Raw genomic sequence first — 19,814 nt, 5'->3', positions numbered from 1 at the left:
ACAGGAGCTGAGCAGGGTCCCACCCCCCAGGGACAGGGACTTGTGGGACCAGGAGACACTGCCCCTCCCACCACACCCTCTTGGCCTTGTACTGGCCCCCACCTCCATGCCTCCCCTGCTCTTCACGCTCATCTTCAGTGTACCCCCTCTGTCCCTGACTGTCCCCTTGCCACCACAGCCTGCCTCATCCATCTCAGCTCACCACTCCCACTGCCCAGGGGGTCTCCCTGCCAGGTGTGAACTAGGGGTGGTGGGGTGGGTGGAGGGGTGAACATGTGCCCTCTTCCTGTGCTGGTGGAGCTGGGGGTGTCAGGTGTGGAGGGAGGAGCCTGGTGGTGAGGCCTGGAGGGACCAGCGGCGGCCGTGGGGTCCTGGGCCTATGGTGCATCCCCCACTTCAGTCTGAACAGGACCTGCCTCAGAAGCAGAATCGGATTCCACTGACTGGGACAATGTCACGTGACAGCGACTCCAGCGCCCAGGGGCCCGGGAGAACAAAGGCGGCTGACCGGGTGAGCAGCAGTGACCGAGCATCCAGGGCTGCTCGCTGGCTCTCTCCAAACACATTAGTGGGCTTGTCAGAGATGCATGCTCCCCTCCGCCCTCATTCACGATACAAATGCCATTCCCAGGTGGCTTCGGGCCAGACGCACTCTGCTTGAATGCCCGCTGAAGCAGGTCCCAGCCCCAGACCTCAGTGGTCTCTGCCCCATGCGAGCCCAGTGCTGCCATCTGCATCTGGAAGGGGGCAGAGGGGGCCCAGGGCACTGACGAGCACTGGGCTGGGCCTCCTCCTCATCCGGGGCACCCTGCACCCGGCCTGCCCCCAACACTAGGGCCTGACGCATCTTCTGGTGCCACCTAAGGAGGGTCTGAGGGGGCCATGTGGTCCCAGGCCCTCCATGTCAGGTTCTCGGGAGGGAGGGCCTGGAAGGACTCAGAGCCTGCCTGATTCAGGGCACCTTGCTTAGGTACAACCCCTGGCCCCACCCACCCCAGCACCCTCCTTCCCACCCCTCTCCTGGCAGTTCTTCTCTCTATCACCCAGGCCCATGCATAGTCTTTCTACATATTTCACTCGGATGCTCCCTCCTCCAGGAAGCCCTCCCTGACTGCACCCCAGCCCAGCAAGCCTAGGGGCTGGCCATGCTTCAAATATCACATACACACGTACTCACATGCTCACACATGCACACACACACGTACTCACACACTCACGCATGCACACACACACTTCCCCTCCCACAGCCACCATATGGTGGTAGGCGAAGTTTCCATCTCCTGCGCTGATCAGAGTTCACTAAAGAGTAGGGACCATGTTCTGATCACCACGGGATCCTTGGCCCCAGCCGGACCCAGGGCCTGCTGTAGGACCCCGGGAAATGTTTGCTGAGAGCCGGGAGTATCTGGAGCCTGCAATGGTGCAGACAGCGGCTGCTTCTCTGCGACACCGTGGCCAGGCCCCTAAAGGTTCTGGGTCATGCAAAGGGCAAGTTACCATTTTTTGGGCAACGGCTATGTGCCAAGAGCAGTGCTGATTTGTACAAATCACCTCATTTCCTATTGTTCATAACGGTTTTGTGAGCATTTTCACCCTCACTGGAGAGTCAGGGAGATGGAGGCTCAGAGAGGAGGCCAGGAGCAGAGACTGTGGGAGCAGAGACACCTGACCACAGGGTCCCCATGGTGCCAGAGCCCAGGCAGGCTACATACGTACACACACATGCACACACACATGCACACACACATTCACACACACATGCACACACACATGCACACACACACATGCACACACACATGCACACACATTCACACACACATGCACACACATTCACACACACACACATTCACACACACATTCACACACACATGCACACACATTCACACACACATTCACACATTCACACACACATGCACACACATTCACACACATTCACACACATGCACACATGCACACACACATTCACACACACATTTACACACATGCACACACATGCACACACGCACACATATGCACACACACATTCACACACACATTCACACACATACATTCACACACACATTCACACACGCATGCACACACATGCACACACATTCACACATGCACACACACATTCACACACATTCACACACATTCACATTCTCACGCACACAAGGCACTCACACACATACACACACACATGCACTCACACACATTCATACACATGCATTCACAATCACACACATGCACACTCCCATCACACATGCACATTCACTCATGCATGCACTCACACATGCACGTTCACACACACAGTCACACACATTCACATTCATGCTCACACACGCACTCACGCATTCACACTTTCTCACACACATTCATACACACATTCACGCTTTCTCACACACATTCACACTCACATGTACTCACATTCACACACACATGCACTCTCATACACACCCACACGCACACTCACACATTCACGCACGTACTCATGCACACACAGGCACTCTCATACACACACCCCCACACACACACTCACAAATTCACGCACGTACTAACATGCACACACACTCCCGGCCCTCCAAGTGTCCTCCAGGTGGCCCGCAGACCTCGGCCAGGCCTTTGGTCACATCCTGGTGGAAGACTGTGGCCGCAGCCTGGTAGCCAGGCCAGGAGGGTGCCTGGACAGCCTCCCTGGGCACCACTGATGGGGGCTGGACCTGCCCAGTTGCTTCCTCGTCAGAACCTGCCTTTCCCACTGGGGTGAAGCCAGGGCTGTCCTCCCTGCCCCCACGGCTGCCACAGGCTCTTGGCTATGAGCAGAGCTGACCGGCCCCAGATGGGAGTTGGGGCAGGCTTCAGAGGGTGGCAGGGCCGAGTGATACCGGGGGCTCCACCTTCTGGCTGGGCACGCCCCACTTTGGCTGAGGAAAGATGACCCACTCCTGGCCAAGGCCCAGGCACTTCCCCACAGGCCCTGCACCCGGGTCCCATGTGGGACAGGGCTGGGAGTCCCCGTGGGGACAGGGTGAGCTTCCCCCAGGATGGCATGAGGTCTCAGGATGAGCTGTGGCGTCGGTCCCAGCTGAAGTGGGGCCCACCTTGGTCCTAGCTCTGGCTCTGGTGAGTCATTTTGTGCCTCAGTTTCCCTAGATGTAAGTGACACGGCACCCACAGGGGCACTCTTGCAGACTTGGCGATGTAATCATGGCATGTGAGAGGCTGGTGGACGGCGGGGCTACCCGCCTGCTCTTCTGGCCTCCAGAACATGCTCCTCCCAGGCACAGTCCCCTTGCTCAGCCCCAGACCTGACCCTTCTTCCAGCTTACCCGGGCACCCCAGTTCCCAGAGGAGGCCTTCTTCCTGATTACTGCACACATCCCAACACACCTCCCCTGCCCCTCACACACATGCCCCGCACCCTGTGCCAGCTCACCCGGGCACCCCAGCTCCCCACTGTCTCTCCTCTTGAATAGACACCAGCTCTTAGAATGCCTGCAGCGGCCCTCACAGACCCACCAAGCACTTCCATTCCAGCTCTCCCTGGACAGCTTGGGAAGAGTTTTCTAAACGCAGAAATGAGCCCACGCCCCCTGCCCTCGGCTCTCACCAAGCCCCCGGGTGCTCTCACGGCAGGGCCCCCACCCACCCGATGCCCACTCAGATTCTCTCCCTGCCTGGCCCCTCAAAACCCCACACCTGCTGTTGGCCCAAGGCTACCCGCAGTCCCTCCTTGCCCAGGTCGGCCGTGGACCCTGGGCACAAGTATGGGGTCGCCTGCTCGTTGACAGGCCCAGGGCTCAGTCTCTGACCCTCAAAAAACCCTCAGGCAGGCGAGGCCCAGGGCAGCCAGAGGCCTCCTGCTACGGTCCGGCTCCAGGTGTCCGAGCCAGGACGGGATCCAGGGTCCTTGCTGCCCGCTGCGGGCTCCTCTTCTGGGCCCCCCTTGGCCCCACCCTTCCCTGCATCTCAGGCCTCACTCTGACCCCTGGCAGAGGGGCACACTGCCATCTGGAGCAGAAGGTGGCCTGGCGGGGGCCTGGCTTGGCTTCTGGCCTGTGGTCACTCCTTGGCCACCTATGCCAGGGGCAGCACTGAGCCCCCAGGACAGGCCGTCCCTGAACACAGCGATGAGGATGAGGGCCTCCCAGCCGCGGCCCCAAAGAGGGGACATTCTGCTGTCCCCTCTGCCCCTGAAGCACATGGACTCTTTCTGAGACATCAGCTTTAGCGTTGCTGGCTGGGCTCCTTTGGGGGTGGCTGGCCATCAGGCTAAAAGGGTCTTGCCCACCCAGGCATGGAGAGGCCAGCCAGGGGTCTGAGGTCCATCCGAGTAGCCAGGCGCCATCTGGAAGATGGCATCCAGCCTTGGGGCCAGGCTGGGTGGGTGCTGATGGCAGCAGGGACCTGAGTGTCTCTTGCTGTCCCTCTCAGGCCTCCTCTGGGGGTTGGGGGGCCTTTCAAGGATGGAGAGGACCGTCAGCGAGCCGGCCCACCCCATTTTGTTCCCATCCTGATGGGAAGCTCCGGTGGGGCCCCTCGCCCTCCCGGCGGGGCCGTGACTAAAGCCCGAGCCCCCTCCCGCCACAGTCACTGGGCCTGGCTTTGTGCCGGACCGTGGAAAAAGACCATGGAAAAGGCGGCGTCAGCGCCGGCTTTGTCTGGCCCCTCCGCGCCGCTGTTCTCAGGACTGGACAAAGCCGCCCGGTTCACAGCCGCCCGGGCGGATGCAGCCATTCACTGTTTGGATAATTCGACCACAAAAAGCGTGTGGCCCTTTCGCCTCCATCAGCGGGACTCAGCACCCCGCCCCCACGGCCTTTCAGGGCTCTCGGGAGGGAAAATTCCCACAGGTCCCAGAGGCAGGCAAGAGCCCTGGAAAAACAGCGGCTTTGGCCTCCGGCGGCCCCCGTCCAAATCCCGGTACTGGCTCTGTGGCCCGGGTGAGGGACCGATGCTCCATGGGAAAACAGGACAAGAGGCCCCCACCCCGGAGGCAGGGTCCTGGGGCCCTGATGAGCTCTGCCCTTCCCCTCTCCCCTGGGAACCAGCGCGAGGCTCTGGGCAAGTCACTCCCTCCCTCTGGCCTCAACTTAGTTTTCAGAGCTGCAAAAATTGGGGATAAATCATGTTTGCGTCCCAGGGGGTCGCAAGGCCTGGGTCGGACCACCAGTCCCAGAGCTTGGCACGTGATAAGAATAGGAAAGCCATCAGCCCTTCCTCCCACACCCACGGGGGTGCACTGTGTCCCACAGGCTGCACAGGGTGTGGGGCATGTGTGTGCGGGGCATGTGTGTGAGGGGTGTGTGTGTGCGGGGGCGTGTGTGTGAGGGGTGTGTGTGTGAGGGGGCGTGTGTGTGAGGGGGCGTGTGTGTGAGGGGTGTGTGTGTGAGGGGTGTGTGTGTGAGGGGGCGTGTGTGTGAGGGGCGTGTGTGGGGGGGGCGTGTGTGTGAGGGGTGTGTGTGTGAGGGGGCGTGTGTGTGAGGGGCAGGGAGGTGCGTTGGGATGTGTGCAGTAATCAGGCTGCCAGACTGAGAAAGGGAGGCACCGCTAGACCCCACGAGCAAGGGCCCTCCATGTCCCGTCAGACCTAAAACCAACTTTCGGCCCAAGACCAGCGTCATTTCTCCAGAGGACCTTGTCTGAGAAACCATCTTCCTCCCTGCTCCCACCCCTTCCCAGCTTCCCGCACAGCCCTTGCCTCCTTCCTCCCAGGAGCTCAGGCCGTAGCCCTGGGCCCTCCCATACCTGCCATTCTCCCAGCCCCGTCTGTCCTTCAGCCAACCCCGCTGGCCCCACCTCCATGGTGTGTTCAGAACCAGACGTCTCTATCCCAAGTCCCAGCACCGCCCTCCCTCTCCTGGTGGCTGCAGCAGCACCTGCCCCATGTCCCCCCGGCCCCCAACAGCCTCTGCTCGGGGCAGTGCTCACCCCGCGTCCTCGCACCCTCACACCTGGCCTCACCCACCCCAGCCACAGATGTTTTCTGGGCCTCAGTCCTCCTCATCCTCTGCTGCTCCTCCCATGCGCCCAACACCCTGGGGCCCACTCTCTCCCCGCCTTCAGGTCTTGGCTGTGGGGACACTTCTCGGTGAGGCCCCACTTCCACCCCATCCCTCAGGGCCCCACCCTGTGCCAGCCCAGTGGCCCTGCAGGATCTTCATCACAGCCCAGTACTTCCCTTCCTCTTTCGTTTTCTGTGTCTGTGCTGGAGCGGCCATCCAGGGAGGCAGGCTTTGGTCTGTCTTGTTCACTGCGGTGGCCCAGTGCCCACACGCGCCTGTGCCCCACGGGAAGTAGCTAAGTACTGTTGGGAGTGAGTGTGGACACCTAGCACCCCACCCCCGGAATCGGCCACACCTGTGTGCACAGCGCCCCTTCCCCACCCAGCAGCCTATCCCTGCCTGATCTGTCTCCCTCTGCCTCTCTTCCCCTCCAAGCTATGAGCCCCTGTGGCCCCCACCCCAGGCCAGACACCCCAAAGGCCATCTTCGAGTGTGGTCTGTGTGCGTGGAATGAACAAATGAGCAGGCTGAGCCCGTGCCCCGGGGGATCAGTGCCTATAGCAACCAGAACCAGCAGAGTCCCAGCCCCACCCACCTCACCCGGACAGCCCACGAAGGGGTGTGCCAACCGGGGTGCCACCAGGCCTGCCCTGACTCTCTTGACTGAAGTGGGCAACAACCCCTCCGTCTCCTCAGCCACACCCGGGCCCGGGGCACTCTTAAGCCCCCATCTCTGCACCCCTGGGTGTGGTCACGCTGCTCCCCGGTCCACGCAGACAGCCATTTGCAGAGACCCTCTCTGGAAGGAGAAGGGCTGGCCCAGAGCCCCAAGACCTGAACACCCCAGACCCCTCGCCCACACACAGCAGCCTCTGGAGAGAGCTCCCGCCCAGCCCGGGGCATCCCTCTTCAGGTGGCCCTCTGGCGTCTTGGCAGCGGCTGCCCGGAGCTGCCTTTCCTGGGAACACCTAAGCCCTGTGGAACCGACTCTCCCCCCTGCTCCCGGGCTTCCCTGTCTGGGCAGGGCCCTGGGCTGCGGGGGCCGCCTCAGGAGGCCTTGGCAGCTGTGGTCTGGGGCTGTGGTGAGCAGGCTGGGGCCCCACTGGGGCCTGGCTGGGACGTGTGAGCAGCCTCTGGCCTGGCAGGTCCCCTCCTGCCTCATGTGCTCAAGGCCCTGGGGAATCAGCTCCTGACAACATGAGAAGGGACATCCTGCAGGTCAGTCACCCCATTTTACAAGTGGGGAAACTGAGGCGGAGGAGGGGACCTGCTGGAGGCTGAACAGGAAGGAAGCAGCACTGTGAGGCTGAGAAGCCTGGCAACTGCCCATAGACCAGGCCTCCTCTGCTGGGCCAGGCTACACCAGCCCCTGGAAGCCCTCTCAGTGCAACTGCTTTTAATGCACAGATCACTCAGTGATTCCCAAACAGTGTCCCATGGAACCCCACGAGATAGGACATGCCTGACCACAGAAGGGCTCAGGGGCCAGCGAGGACAGGAGATGCCACGTGAGGCATCAAGCCACGACATGAAGCCAAACGGTGGCATTTCAGGCTGGTAAGAGAAGTGGCGTTGGAACCATATATCCTGGGGAGCCACCTCCGGCCAGGGCCCTGTGTTCCCTTCCCCACATGCAGTACCCGCACACCCTCATGCCCCCGGCCTTGCCCACCAGGCAGGCATGGCTAGACGTGGGTTCAGTCTCCGTTCCGCCCTGTCTCAACCTGGGTGAGGCACCTGCTGACCCAGAGCCTGTTTCCCCACTTGTGTCTCAGGGGACTAAGACCCGCCCACCACCTCAGACTGTGTGTGGCTATGAGCCAGTGAAAAACCCACATGTCCTCATGAGGCCTACCTCTCAGACCCTGGCCTCCCAGGGGCTGGCTGCACCTTGGCAGGTACCTGGGGCCCTGGGCCGTAGCGGCCTGTGCTTCTAGAAGCTGGGCAGGGCAGCTTGAGGCGAACCCTGGGATGGAACTTGCAGCCACCCTGGCTGGGGACAGCTGGGACCACCCCTACTCCTGAGACACCACCAGCAAATTGCAAATTCCAACGGCAGCTGGATTTTTCACCCGATCTATGCAATCAAGGTAAAGCTTTTAGAAGTTGATTCTGTCTAGAGTGATTCATTAGACATGATCGTGAACGCTCTTGCGAATTCACTTTAAAAGTTCAGCACGAAGGCAAAATTGTTTGTTTTTGCAATGATGATAGACATAGAAATTCTGTGGTAAAAGCAATGTTCTCATTAAAGTCAGACACCAAATGGGGTAGAGACGAGCTTGGCGGTGACACTCACAGAATTCATAACTGTGGCTGTGACCAAGCGGCAAAGCAGAGGCTGTGGTTATTCACCTTTGCCACTGTCTTCCCGTGTGCCCAGTCACAGGACCTGCACGGCAACGCATCTGAGACAATGCGGTGTCACCTTCACGGAGCCGCTCTGGCAAAGAGACTCCAGCCTTGCCAGCCTCTCGCCTCCCAAGCACAGAAGCCTCCAGAACGCTGCTTCGAGGACAAGCCCAGGAGACCTGCCATGCTCATGCGTGTCTTTGGAAACAGGTTCTCTAAATTTTGCTTGTGGTTTGTTAAAAAAAAAAAAATCAGAAGTGTAATCAAAGACTTCAACAAATGAAGCACCAAAACACTTCAGCTTTGAAATGTAGAATTGCAATGATTGGAAACACGGCTTGCAAAGCAAAAGACATTAAAATTCAGTCATCCCTACAGAAGCCAGACAGGAATTGATCACATTCACTAGTGAAGGCTCAGAAAGTGACAAGATTTCATTTGGAAATCGTACCTGTGTCCTTGGGAACATCCTGAACCTTGGGGAGCATCAGCTCATGGAGTTCCTGCTATTAATTGGATAAATTTATATTCTGGATTGAAATGGAATGGAATTAAGTAGGCCCACAGTTTTGCAGCACATACGTTTGAAGAATCATTAAAAATCATCATAGAAGCAATTTATTTGACGAGATTTGTCTTGTACGAATATTTGTTAAATATTTTACTCCGAACGGAGGCCAAAAGACAGCACCTGTGGGAAACTTTGGGCTGAAATATTTACACATTTCAACACAAAATATCAGAACTGAGAACCTGCCGTGTGCTCACAAGGTACCCCATCCCTGCAGAGAGAGACAATTTTCTTGATCCAAATGTCATCATCTACCCAGAAGTGTCCATGGACAGCACAGATTCACATTCTGGGGCCGTTAAAATGTGAATGTGAGCTATCAGTGAACACTTCTGGGTAGATCATGACCTTTGGATTAATGAAGATTGATCCAGGCCGGGCGCGGTGGCTCATGCCTGTAATCCCAACACTTTCGGAGGCCGAGGTGGGCATATTACTAGAGGTCAGGAGTTCGAGTTCAGCCTGGCTAATTTGATAAAACTGTCTCTACTAAAAATACAAAAATTAGTCAGGCATGGTGGCGGGTGCCTTTAATCCCAGCTGCTCGGGAGGCTGAGGCATAAGAATCGCTTGAACCCAGGAGGAAAAGGTTGCAGTGAGCCAAGATCGCGCCACTGCACTCCAGCCTGGGTGACAGAGTGAGACTCCATCTCAAAACAAACAAACAAACAAACAGCCCCAAAAATTAGCTGGGTGTGGTTGAAGGCACCTGTAATCCCAGCTACTCGAGAGGCTGAGGCAGGAGAATCACTTGAACCCGGGAGGTGGAGGCTGCAGTGAGCCGAGATTGCACCACTGCACTCCAGCCTGGGCAACAGAGCAAGGCTCCCTCTCAAAAAAAAAAAAGAAAAAGAAAGAAAGAAAGATGAATTCAAACTTTGAAGATTGCAGGAAAATTGATGGAAACAATCTTTAAAAATAATAAGGCCATATTTTAAAAATACACTGTACTGCGAAATACCATGGACATAGAGACAGATGGGCTCAACAATGTGAGTATGACCAAGATTCAATATTCCACATGTGTTATTTTTCAAAGGTCAGATAGTCAATATATTGGCACTCACCGTGTGCATGCCAGGCTCTTGGAAGGGACTTGGCCTAGCCCCTGCAGAGGCCACAGCGTAAAGTGGTCAACACCTCGGGATGGCAAGGGCCCTCGACAGACTCCAACCTGCCTTCCTCAATAGCTCCTTCTTGCCTCCTTTTGACTTAAACTTCTGCTCCATCATTACCTCCTCCAGGAAGCCTTCCCAGGACCCAGACAGGGTTCCATGGCCCCCAGCCTCCCTCATCAGGGCCTTGCCCAGCGAGGAGGCAGTGTAGGCTTCTGGGCGAGGGGGCCTGGAGCTTTGTCTTGGAGGTAAGCAGGAGTCTGCCTGGCAGAGAAGGCAGGCGAGGACCCAGGTGGGGTCTGAGTTCAGCCAGGGAAGCTGGAGGGTGGAGGACATGGTTGAGGAGAGGGCTGTGGTTTCAGTAGCACTGAGGTTGGTGGCCCCTGTCCTTGCAGCAGGCCTGGGAAGGACAGGCCTCTGAAGGCCACAGGGAGAAGCCACCCGATACCAGAGCCAGGCTCTGACCCCAGCCATCCTGCCGGCCACAGTCCTGCCTCTGCATCTTCCCCAGCATGCTGAGTTCTGTCCCCAGAGCCCAGGGGAGGCTTGCATGCTGCAGATCTGGCAATGGGAGTGCTGAGAGCAGCGCCTGTGCAGATTCCGGCTGTGGATGAAGCTTTAGGAGCCCAGGGAGGGAGTGGGGCCACATAGCCGTCAGGGCAGCGTTGGGTGGAGAAAAACGTGACAGCGTGCCCCTTACAGATGGAGCCATGGAGGCCAAGGTGCATGGCTCAAGTAGCTGCAGATTGGAGACAGAGCACTGAGCTAGGGGTCCCGAGCCCTCATCCTCCAGGGCTCTGCCCTTCACACCGAGATCCGCATCCTCAGCCATCAAGGGCCAAGCTGCTCCTGTTGTCCACAGGGGACCCATGGCTGACCGAGGTGGAGGCCCTGGGGATGCAGAACTGGATGCTGGGAAGAGCTGGCTCCTCCTAGCTCTGTTTTACAGAGATGGAAACTGAGGTCTAGAGAGATGCAGCTGGCTGGCCAGAGACCACAAGGAGGGCAGCTGCTTCCCCAGATGCCAGGTCCCTGGGGCTGGAGAGGGGCCTCTGGGCAGAGCCCTTCTCAGAAGGGAGCCTGGTGGTGGCTCTTAGGGAGGAGAATAGAGGGAGGAGGCAGGAGGGGAGGAAGGCAGGCCCTGTCTGACCATGCAGCTTCTTGTAAAAACCTAAGAAAAGCTGCCGGGAAACTCATCTGCAACCGGTTTGGCCAGTTCCTAACATCCTCCCTGAGAACCTGGGTTCAGGCTCTCTGTTGCTGAGCCATTCTCCCAGGCCTACTGTGCGCTATGCGCTGGCCGGGCCTTACAGTGGGGCGGGGCCTCCCCCGTGGGCTTCGTTCCCAGGCCTGTAGCATGAGGACTTGTCTGCAGTCGCCGAGAGCCCCTCTGGTCCTAACATCCTGGACACGGCCCGGTGCTGAGCCCTGGAGAAGGAGCACGATGCTGATCCCTCACTGGCCGCCTGTCTAGCACCAAGCAGGGATCTCACATCCTCCAGCTTTGGTTTTGCCTCACCCCAGCCCCCGATGGGGGGAAAACTGTCTCCCAGTCAAGGGAACGTATGTCCCAAGAGGGGCTTGTAAGTGATAGAGAAGCAGAGCAGCCACCAGAGTGATCTTCCCACACCCACCCCAGCCCCACCCAGGAACGCTCCATGGCTCTCCACTGGCCAGAGTCCAAACTGCCAGGCCTGGAGTTTCAGATGTCGCGGGACACAGCTCTTCCTCCCGCTCCAATCTTATTCCCGATAAACTTGCCTAATGGAGCACTGGGCTGCCTGGGGTCCCACTCTCAGAGGATGGGAGTCCTTAATTCTGGGAGTGCCCAGGCCAGGGTGGGGGTGAAAGGCCCGGTGTGCCTGCTGGGACTGGATGATTATCTAGAGATTGGGCGGGAGGGTCTGCGGGTGCTCAGAGGCTGATGGAAGGGGTCTGGCCCCAAGTGGGGACTTTGGGCTTGGGCAGAGGCACCGGCAGCCCAGCTGTCAGGCAGAGCTCAAACTCTGGAGTGGGGGTCTGGGTGGCCCCCACCACCCATTTCTGGCCTTGTGGACTTGGCCAGGCCACTAAAGCTCTCTCAGCCTCAATTTCCCCATCCATACATAGGGTTATTCCCCAACACACACCCTACAGGGCTGTGGGGAAGATGGTCCTTCACACAGGGCCCATCAAATGTTCTTAAAAAGCAAGTGAATAAAGGAACAAAAAAATGGGTGGGAGGCGACAAGAAGTGGTTTTCCAATCTATCCGGAGACCAAGATGCCCAGGGGCTACCAAGGCCATACTCCCCACTGGCCTGGCTCAAGGTCACGGAGAGTGGGGCAGGCGGCCTCACTGGTACCTGGCTCCAGAGGGCCTCAGGCTTTCTGTTCACACCTACACGGGGGGTAACTCTAGAACCCTCTACACAGGGCCTCAAGGAGTCTGAGTTAGTGCCAGGCAGGGCAGGGCCAGCAGTTGAGGACTGGCCAGTTTGAATGATTTCTGCGGGCTCTAAACATAGGGGTGGTGTCCAGTTGCCTGGTCCCTGGCCCAGGGGCGATTATGGCCGAGGAATATCGCCTCCCAGGGGCTGCGTGCCAGGCAGAGGGGGACGGGCTCTGGTCTGGGGGTCTGCGTACCAAAGGCCTGATCCAGCTGGGCCCTTTGGTCTCTAGGGATTGGCTAGCCTGGGAAGGGTCACTCTCTCCCCAACCAGAAAGGTTTTGTGGGATTTTTGTTTTTGTGTTTAGACAGGGTCTTGCTCTGTCACCCAGGCTGGAATATGCAGCGATGCAATCACAGCTCACTGCAGCCTCAACCTCCTGGGCTCAAGCAACGTTCCCACCTCAGCCTCTCGAGTAGCTGGGACCACAGGCTTGCATCACTGTGTCCAGCTAATTTTTTTTTTATTTCTTTAGAAATTGGGGTCTTGCTATGTTGCCCAGGCTGGCAGAAAGGTTTAAGATGTCAAAACGTTACTATATGAGGGAAAAATACTTAGACACACACACAAAATACACCTGTGTGCCTGGGGAGTTACGTCCACATCCCTTGGGGTCCTTGTTCTCTTCACCTGTAAAGTCTGGACAGAAGTGCCTGGAAAACCTCCCTCTGGCCCCTACCTCCTGCAGGGGCCACCCCAGGAGGCCAGGCAGCCCAGCTCAAGCCCCGGCTGACCTTTCCATTCACATGTCTGCCCAACACTTCACAGTTTGTAAAGAGCTTTCTGCCTGTGGTCTGACCTGGCCTCACTCCCCCTTTGAGGAGGGCTGGGGTCCTTGCCCCTAATGTGCAGGCAGATAAACAAACCCTGACAAGAGAGGTGACTCGCCCAAGGTACCACAGGGACCCCAGCTCCCTTCCTGTCTGCCCCAGAGCATCGATGGGGACCTCTTGCCAGGACGGCTCTGAGGAGCCAGTGGTGGGAGATATCCACCCCGTGGCACTGGGAACTCCGGCCAGGCTGCCACCCAGGTTGGTCTGGCTGGTGAAATGGTTAATGTTCCAACCACAGCCAGGAATTCCTACCTTTCCACACGCCCCCGCCCCATGTAGATAGACTCACCGAGTGCCTGAAAAACAAGCTCACCCATGATGGGGAGGTAAGGATGGGGCCTCCCTGCCCACTTGCCTGCCACCCAGAGGCAGGGGCCTTCCCGGGCGAGAAGGCACCCTGGAGACCATGGGGCCGGCAGAGAAGACACCGCAAGCAGCGGGCCAGCGACAGGTAAAGTCCTTCTAACCATGGCATCTCTCAAAAACGGCAGAGGCCATTTTGCTTAATTAAAAAGAGTAATATAGTAATACATAGACTTGCTAGAAAGCTACAGTCATCGAGACAGTAAAACAATAGACAGATCAATGGAACAGAATAGAGAACCCAGAAATAAATAGACTCACCTATATGAGGTCAATTGCTCTTTGTTTATTTTTTGTTTTTTTGCTTTTTGTTTTTTAAGACCGAGCCTCTCTCTGTCACCCAGGCTGGAGTGCAGTAGTCCGATCTCAGCTCACTGCAGCCTCCGCTTCCTGGTTCAAGCGATTCTCCTGCCTCAGCCTCCTGAGTAGCTGGGATTACAAGCATGTGCCACCACTCCCGGCTAAGTTTTGTGTTTTTGGTAGAGACGGAGTTTCACCATGTTGCCCAGGCTGGTCTCGAATTCCTGACCTCAATAGATCTGCCCGCCTCAGCCTCCCAAGGTGCTGGGATTGCAGGCGTGAGCCACCACGCACAGCCTCAACTGTTCTTTGACAAAGGAGCAAAGACAGTCTTTTAACCAGTGGTGCAAGAACAGGTGGACATCCACGTGCATAAAAACAAACCTAGACACAGACCTTACACCCGTCACGAAAATCAACTTAAAATGGATCATAGGCCTGAGTATAAAACAAAACTATAACACTCCTGGGGGATAACAGAGGAGAAAATGTAGGTGACTTGGGGCTTGTCAATGACTTTAGATGCAACATCAAAGCAGAATCTAGGAAAAAAAGAATTGATGAGTTGAACATTAGAATTTAAACTTCTGTGAAAGACACTATGAAAAGAATAGAAAGACAAGGCACAGACTGGGAGACATGTTTGCAAAGCTCATCAGGTAACTGGTATCGAAAATATACAAAGAACTCTTAAAACTCAACAGTAAGAAAACAAACAACCCAGTTAAAAAATGGGCAAAAGATCAGAAAATGTTCCTCACCAGAGATGAGAAATAAATGTATTTAATATCTTGGCCGGGCACGGCGGCTCACACCTGTAATCCCAGCACTTTGGGAGGCCAAAGCGGGTGGATCACTTGAGGTCAGGAGTTTGAGACCAGCCTGGCCAACGTGGTGAAACCCCATCTCTATTAAAAATGCAAAAAATTAGCCGGGCATAGTGATAGGCACCTGTAATCCCAGCTTCTTGGGAGGCTGAGGCAGGAGAATCGCTTGAACCAGGGAGGTGGAGGTTGCAGTGAGCCAAGATGGCACCATTGCACTCCAGCCTAGGCAACAAGAACAAAATTCCATTTCAGAAAAAAAAAAAGAAATGTATTTAATATCTTATAGGATGAACCACTGATGGCAGACAGGCACACGAAAAGGTGCTTAACGCCATGCAATTACAAATGAAAACAGTGAGATATCACGACACACCTATCAGAATGGTCCAAATCCCAAACACTAACAACGCCAGATGCTGGTGAGAATGTGGGGCCGCATTCGGTGGGAATGCAAAATGGTACCACATCGTGGAGGACAGGTAGACTGTACCTTACAAAGCTAAACAGACCCTTTCTGTGTGATCCAGCAGCCTCACGCCTTGGGATCTACTCACAGAAACCTGCACACACATGTTTATCGCAGCTGCATTCGTGATCACCAAAACTTGGAAGCAACTGAGATGTCCTTCTGGAGGTCAAGGGACCAGTAAGCAGTGGTGCAGCCAGACCGTGGAGAATTACTCGGCACCAGGAAGAAAGGAGCTCTCCAGCCATGAAAAGACATGGAGGAAATGCCTTTTTTTTTTTTTTTTTTTAACACTTTTTATTTTTATTTTTTTGAGACAGGGTCTCACTCTGTTGACTGGAGCGCAGTGGTGTGATCACAGCTCACGGCAGCCTCGACTTCCCTGGCTCAAGCAATCCTCCCACCTCAGCCTCCCGAGTACCTAGAACTACAAGTGTGCACCACCACGTCTGGCTCATTTTTAAAAATGTTTTGTAGAGTCAGGGTCTCACTATGTTGCCCAGGCTGGTCTTGAACTCCTGGGCTTAAGCAGCCCATCCTCCTCGGCCTCCCAAAGTGCTGGGATCACAGGCATGAGCCACTATGCCAAGCCTGACACAGAGACAATGTGAATGCATCTCACTAAGTGAAAGAAGCCAGCCTGAAAAGGCTACAGCATGATTCCAAATAGACGACGTTCGGAGAAAGGCAAAACTCGAGACAGTGAAAGGATCAGTGGCCGCCAGGGGTTGGGGCAGGAGGGATGCATGGACCCAGCAGAGAGGTTGCTCAGGCGGGGAAGCGGCTCTGTGTGACTCTGTGATGGAGGAACCGTGTCGTTATTCACCTGTCCAGACCCACAGAATGCCCAGCGCCAAGAGGGAGCCCTAATGTAAAGCACGGGCTTGAGTTAGTGATTTATCGTGTTAGCTCTTCAGTTGCAAGGAATATGCCACATTAATGCAGGATGTTAATAATAGAGGAAACTGTAGGGGAACATATGGGAATGCTTTGTACTTTCCCCTCAATGTCTCTGTAACCCTAAAGCTGCTCTAAAAAAGTAAAGTTTTTTTTTTTTTTTTTTTTTTTTTTTTTTTTTTTTTTGAGATGGACTCCTGCTCTGTTGCCCAGGCTGGATTGCAATGGTGCAATCTCGGCTCACTGCAACTTCTGCCTTCCGGGTTTAAGCGATTCCCCTGCCTCAGCCTCCCCAGTAGCTGGGATTACAGGCACATGCCACCATGCTCTGCTAATTTTTGTATTTTTAGTAGAGATGGGGTTTCACCATGTTGGCCAGGCTGGTCTCAAATGCCTGACATCAGGTGATCCTCCCACCTTGGCATCTCACAGTGTTGAGATTACAGGCATGAGCCACCGCCCCCAGCCCTATCTTTTCTTTTTAAAGTAATACATGAGCTACAAACACACAATAGTATGGGCAGGCTGGGCACAGTGGCTCATGCCTGTGGTCCCAGCTACTCAGGAGGCTGAGGTGGGAGGATGGTTTGAGCCCAGGAGGTCAAGGCTGCAGTGAGCCGTGATTGCATCACTGCACTCCAGCGTGGGTGAGAGGGTGAGACCCTGTTTCAAAAAAAAAAAAAAAAAAAATGGACAGTGGTATGGGTGAGTCTTATTAACACGATGTTGAACAAAGAAGCCAGATAGCAAAGAGGATGGGCTGTGTGAGCCATTCCTGTGCAGTGTAAAAACAGGTGACAGGGACCCACGGTGCCACAGTCAGGAGCGAGGCCCCTGGTGGGACCGTGGCCACCATCCACGTCCTGCCTCTGGCCTGGGTGCCTGTGGCATGGAGCGTTCGGTTTCTGAAAATCTGCTGGGCTGTATGCTTCTACCGCGTCCGCTTTCCTGTGGGTTACACTTCACTAAAGAGTTCCAGAAAAAATAGTGTTTGCGGTAGAAAACTGTAAATCCCAGAAAAGGAGAAGGAAGATGCCTCCCCTCATCTACTCAGTGCCGAAGGGGGTGTCTGGCTGCAGAAGACCCTGGCCCTGGGCCGGGCTGGGGGACTCCATCCTCACTGGGGCCAGCTGAGCACAGGGCCAGCCGGGAGGAGGGTCAGCGGCCCTCGGGAGAACCTCCCAAAATGTGTCAATCACAGCGCCTTGGAAGAATGTTCTCTTGGCTCAGGAAGCGCCCCCTCGATGCCACTGCAGCCCGGCCCAGAAGCCGGGGGGACTCGGTTCCTGCCTCTAAGGGGGTCCCAGGTTGGTGTCCCAGCCTTGGGAAGGCATGGAGGGGCAGGGACACCCAGAGCCCATGCTGGGACAGGCACCTGAGTCCCCTCCGGGTGCCCCATCCCAGCATCTCTGAGCTACCCCAGGGTACCCTGCGTCCTCCCAGAGGTGGTGGCAGGGCCGGGACCGGAGCTGGGTGGTGACATCATGGGTTGAGCTGTGCCAGTTCTTTCCCGACCTCGGAAACCCCAACATTCCGCTCCAGGAACTGGCCTGCGGCGTCGGCTTTGGCTGGGCGCCCCAGGAGTGTGGCAGGCAGGCCGGGGGCCCCCATCCCCCCAGCAGTCAGCCCTGAGGCCCCCCCTTCCCTTCGGGGGCTCCCAGGGAGCCTGGGCCAAGTGTGAGAACCAGCAGGGTCAGCTCCCCAGGTCCCGCCCCCGCCCCTGCCCCTCCTCTACTGCAAGAAAAATAAACAGCTGTCCCGTCTCTCTGAGACTGGAAACACTACCGCAGCCGCAGCCTCGGCCGAGCTATGGGGCTGACTCACTGCCCACCCCAGGCAGGGGCAGCAAGAAGGGGCTGGGGCTGCCCTGAGGAGCCCTGTGGTGACCCTTCTTTCCACTGTGCCAGGGGGACGGGAGGACACGTCCATCTCAGGACTCCTGAGCTCAGCCACGTCACCCTGCTCTCCCTCTGGCCACTGTGTGACCTTTGTCAGCCAGGCCTTGACCTCTCCTGGCCCCAGGGGCCTCATCGGCCCAAACTCAGGCTGGAGCATCTCTTGCTCTGTCCACGGTTGTGAACAGGGAGGAGCATGGTGGCTGGGTTCAGGGGTCCACCCTGGGGCCTCATGTAGTAGAGCAGGAAAATGAATGTGTCGGAGTGACTTTTAGCAAGGGTGGAAATGGAAACCTGTGTTCCTGGGAGCCTCCATCATTCGGGAATCCGATGATCCTGAAGTCACCATCTGTCTCCCACGCCTCCTGCGCTCGTCCTTCAAGCCTTCTTTCTTTTCCACGGATACCTTCCAGTGTCCCCAGGCCAGCTCCCTCCTGTGGGTGGAAGGCATGGGCAGGAGGGCAGTCCCTTTTCTCCAAGACCCTTGGTTGAAGCTCCAGGCCGCTTCTCAGAGCCTTACAGCCAGCCTTGCACTGCAACTTACCAGGGGCCTGGCAGGCCTTAATGAAGCACCTCTGTGTGCCAGGCTGAGCCCCTTGTCCTTGGAGATGACTCAAACTCGGCCTGGCCACGTGAAGGGAACAGATAAGGGCAGGGATGAATTGGAGATACACAACCTTTTTTAAATTTAACTTCCAAGTTCAGGTTTTAAAGTACATGTGCAGGTTTGTTAAATAGATAAAGTTGGTCATAGAGGTTTGTTGTACAGGTTATTTCATCCCCCAGGTATTAAGCCCAGTACCCATTAGTTATTTTTCCTGATCCTCTCCCTCCCCCGACCCTCCACCCTCAAGTAGGCCCCAGTGTGTGTGGCTCCCCTCTATGTATCCATGAGTTCTCATCATTTGGCTCCCACTTATATGTGAGAACATGCAGTATTTGGTTTTCTGTTCCTCCATGAGTTTGCTAAGGATGATATAATGGCCTCCAGCTCCATCCATGTTCCTGCAAAGGAGGCGATCTTGTTCTTTTTTATGGCTGCATAGCGTCCCATGGTGTATATGGACCACGTTTTCTTTATCCAGTCTACCGCTGATGGGCATTTAGGTTGATTCCATGTCTTTGCTATTGTGAATAGTGCTGCAGTGAACACACACATGCATGTGTCTCTATAATAGAAAGATTTCTGTTCGTTTGGGTGTATACCCAGGAATGGGATTGCTAAGTTGGTATTTCTGTTTTTAGGTCTCTGAGGAATCGCCACACCATTGTGCACAAGGGTTGAGATAATCTACACTCCCACCATCAGTGCACAAGTGTGAATCTACGCTCACACCAGCGGTGCACAAGTGTGAATCTACGCTCCCACCAGCGGTGCACAAGTGTGAATCTACGCTCCCACCAGCGGTGCACAAGTGTGAATCTACGCTCCCACCAGCGGTGCACAGGTGTTCCTTTTGGAGAGATGTGATTTGCTGCCCAAGCAGGGGCAGCGGCATGGTGACCATCATAAGAGCCATGTGGGTGGAAGGTGGAGGCTCCCTGGCACAACGAGGCCTTCCTGTACCGGGCAGAAGGGTTATCCTGGGTTGGGTGTGGGTGAGGACGGAGAGGCAGCTGGGCAAAGGTGGAGAGGTGGCTGTGGCTGGAACGTGGGGCACAGACAAGTGTGCCTTTGGGGCAGTGCTGAGACACTTGTCCCCGCACGGGAGCTCTGAAGACTCACAGGCTCTGGGGGATAACGAGGGAGGAGCTGGAGGCTGAGCAGAGGGCCTGGCGGGGC

General features: G+C 56.2%; 1 protein-coding gene across 2 annotated transcripts; it reads left to right on the top strand.

The window, feature by feature from the left end:
- Window positions 1-319: 319 nt before the first annotated feature.
- LOC129468389 (uncharacterized) lies at window positions 320-8,722 on the top strand. Of its 2 annotated transcripts, none has more exons than XM_063623042.1 (2): window positions 320-511; window positions 8,368-8,722. In XM_063623042.1, exons 1-2 carry the CDS (start codon window positions 380-382, stop codon window positions 8,617-8,619), a joined length of 384 nt encoding a protein of 127 aa, XP_063479112.1. In that variant the 5' UTR covers window positions 320-379; the 3' UTR covers window positions 8,620-8,722. The 2 variants fall into 2 exon arrangements, 1 of the variants encoding a protein (XP_063479112.1); XR_008652637.2 differs by lacking the exon at window positions 320-511 and adding an exon at window positions 5,474-8,074.
- Window positions 8,723-19,814: the final 11,092 nt, after the last annotated feature.

Source organism: Symphalangus syndactylus, chromosome 18, assembly GCF_028878055.3.
Source record: "Symphalangus syndactylus isolate Jambi chromosome 18, NHGRI_mSymSyn1-v2.1_pri, whole genome shotgun sequence".
NCBI classification, from domain to species: Eukaryota; Metazoa; Chordata; class Mammalia; order Primates; family Hylobatidae; genus Symphalangus; species Symphalangus syndactylus.
Note: the sequence above shows the minus strand (reverse complement) of the source record. Positions and strands in the feature narration are given on the sequence as shown.

Coding starts and splice junctions, on each gene's coding strand:
- LOC129468389 (XM_063623042.1), top strand. CDS start 380: ATGGTGCATCCCCCACTTCAGTCTGAACAGGACCTGCCTCAGAAGCAG. Junction 512..8,367: donor GAACAAAGGCGGCTGACCGG/GTGAGCAGCAGT, acceptor CCGTGTGCCCAG/TCACAGGACCTGCACGGCAA.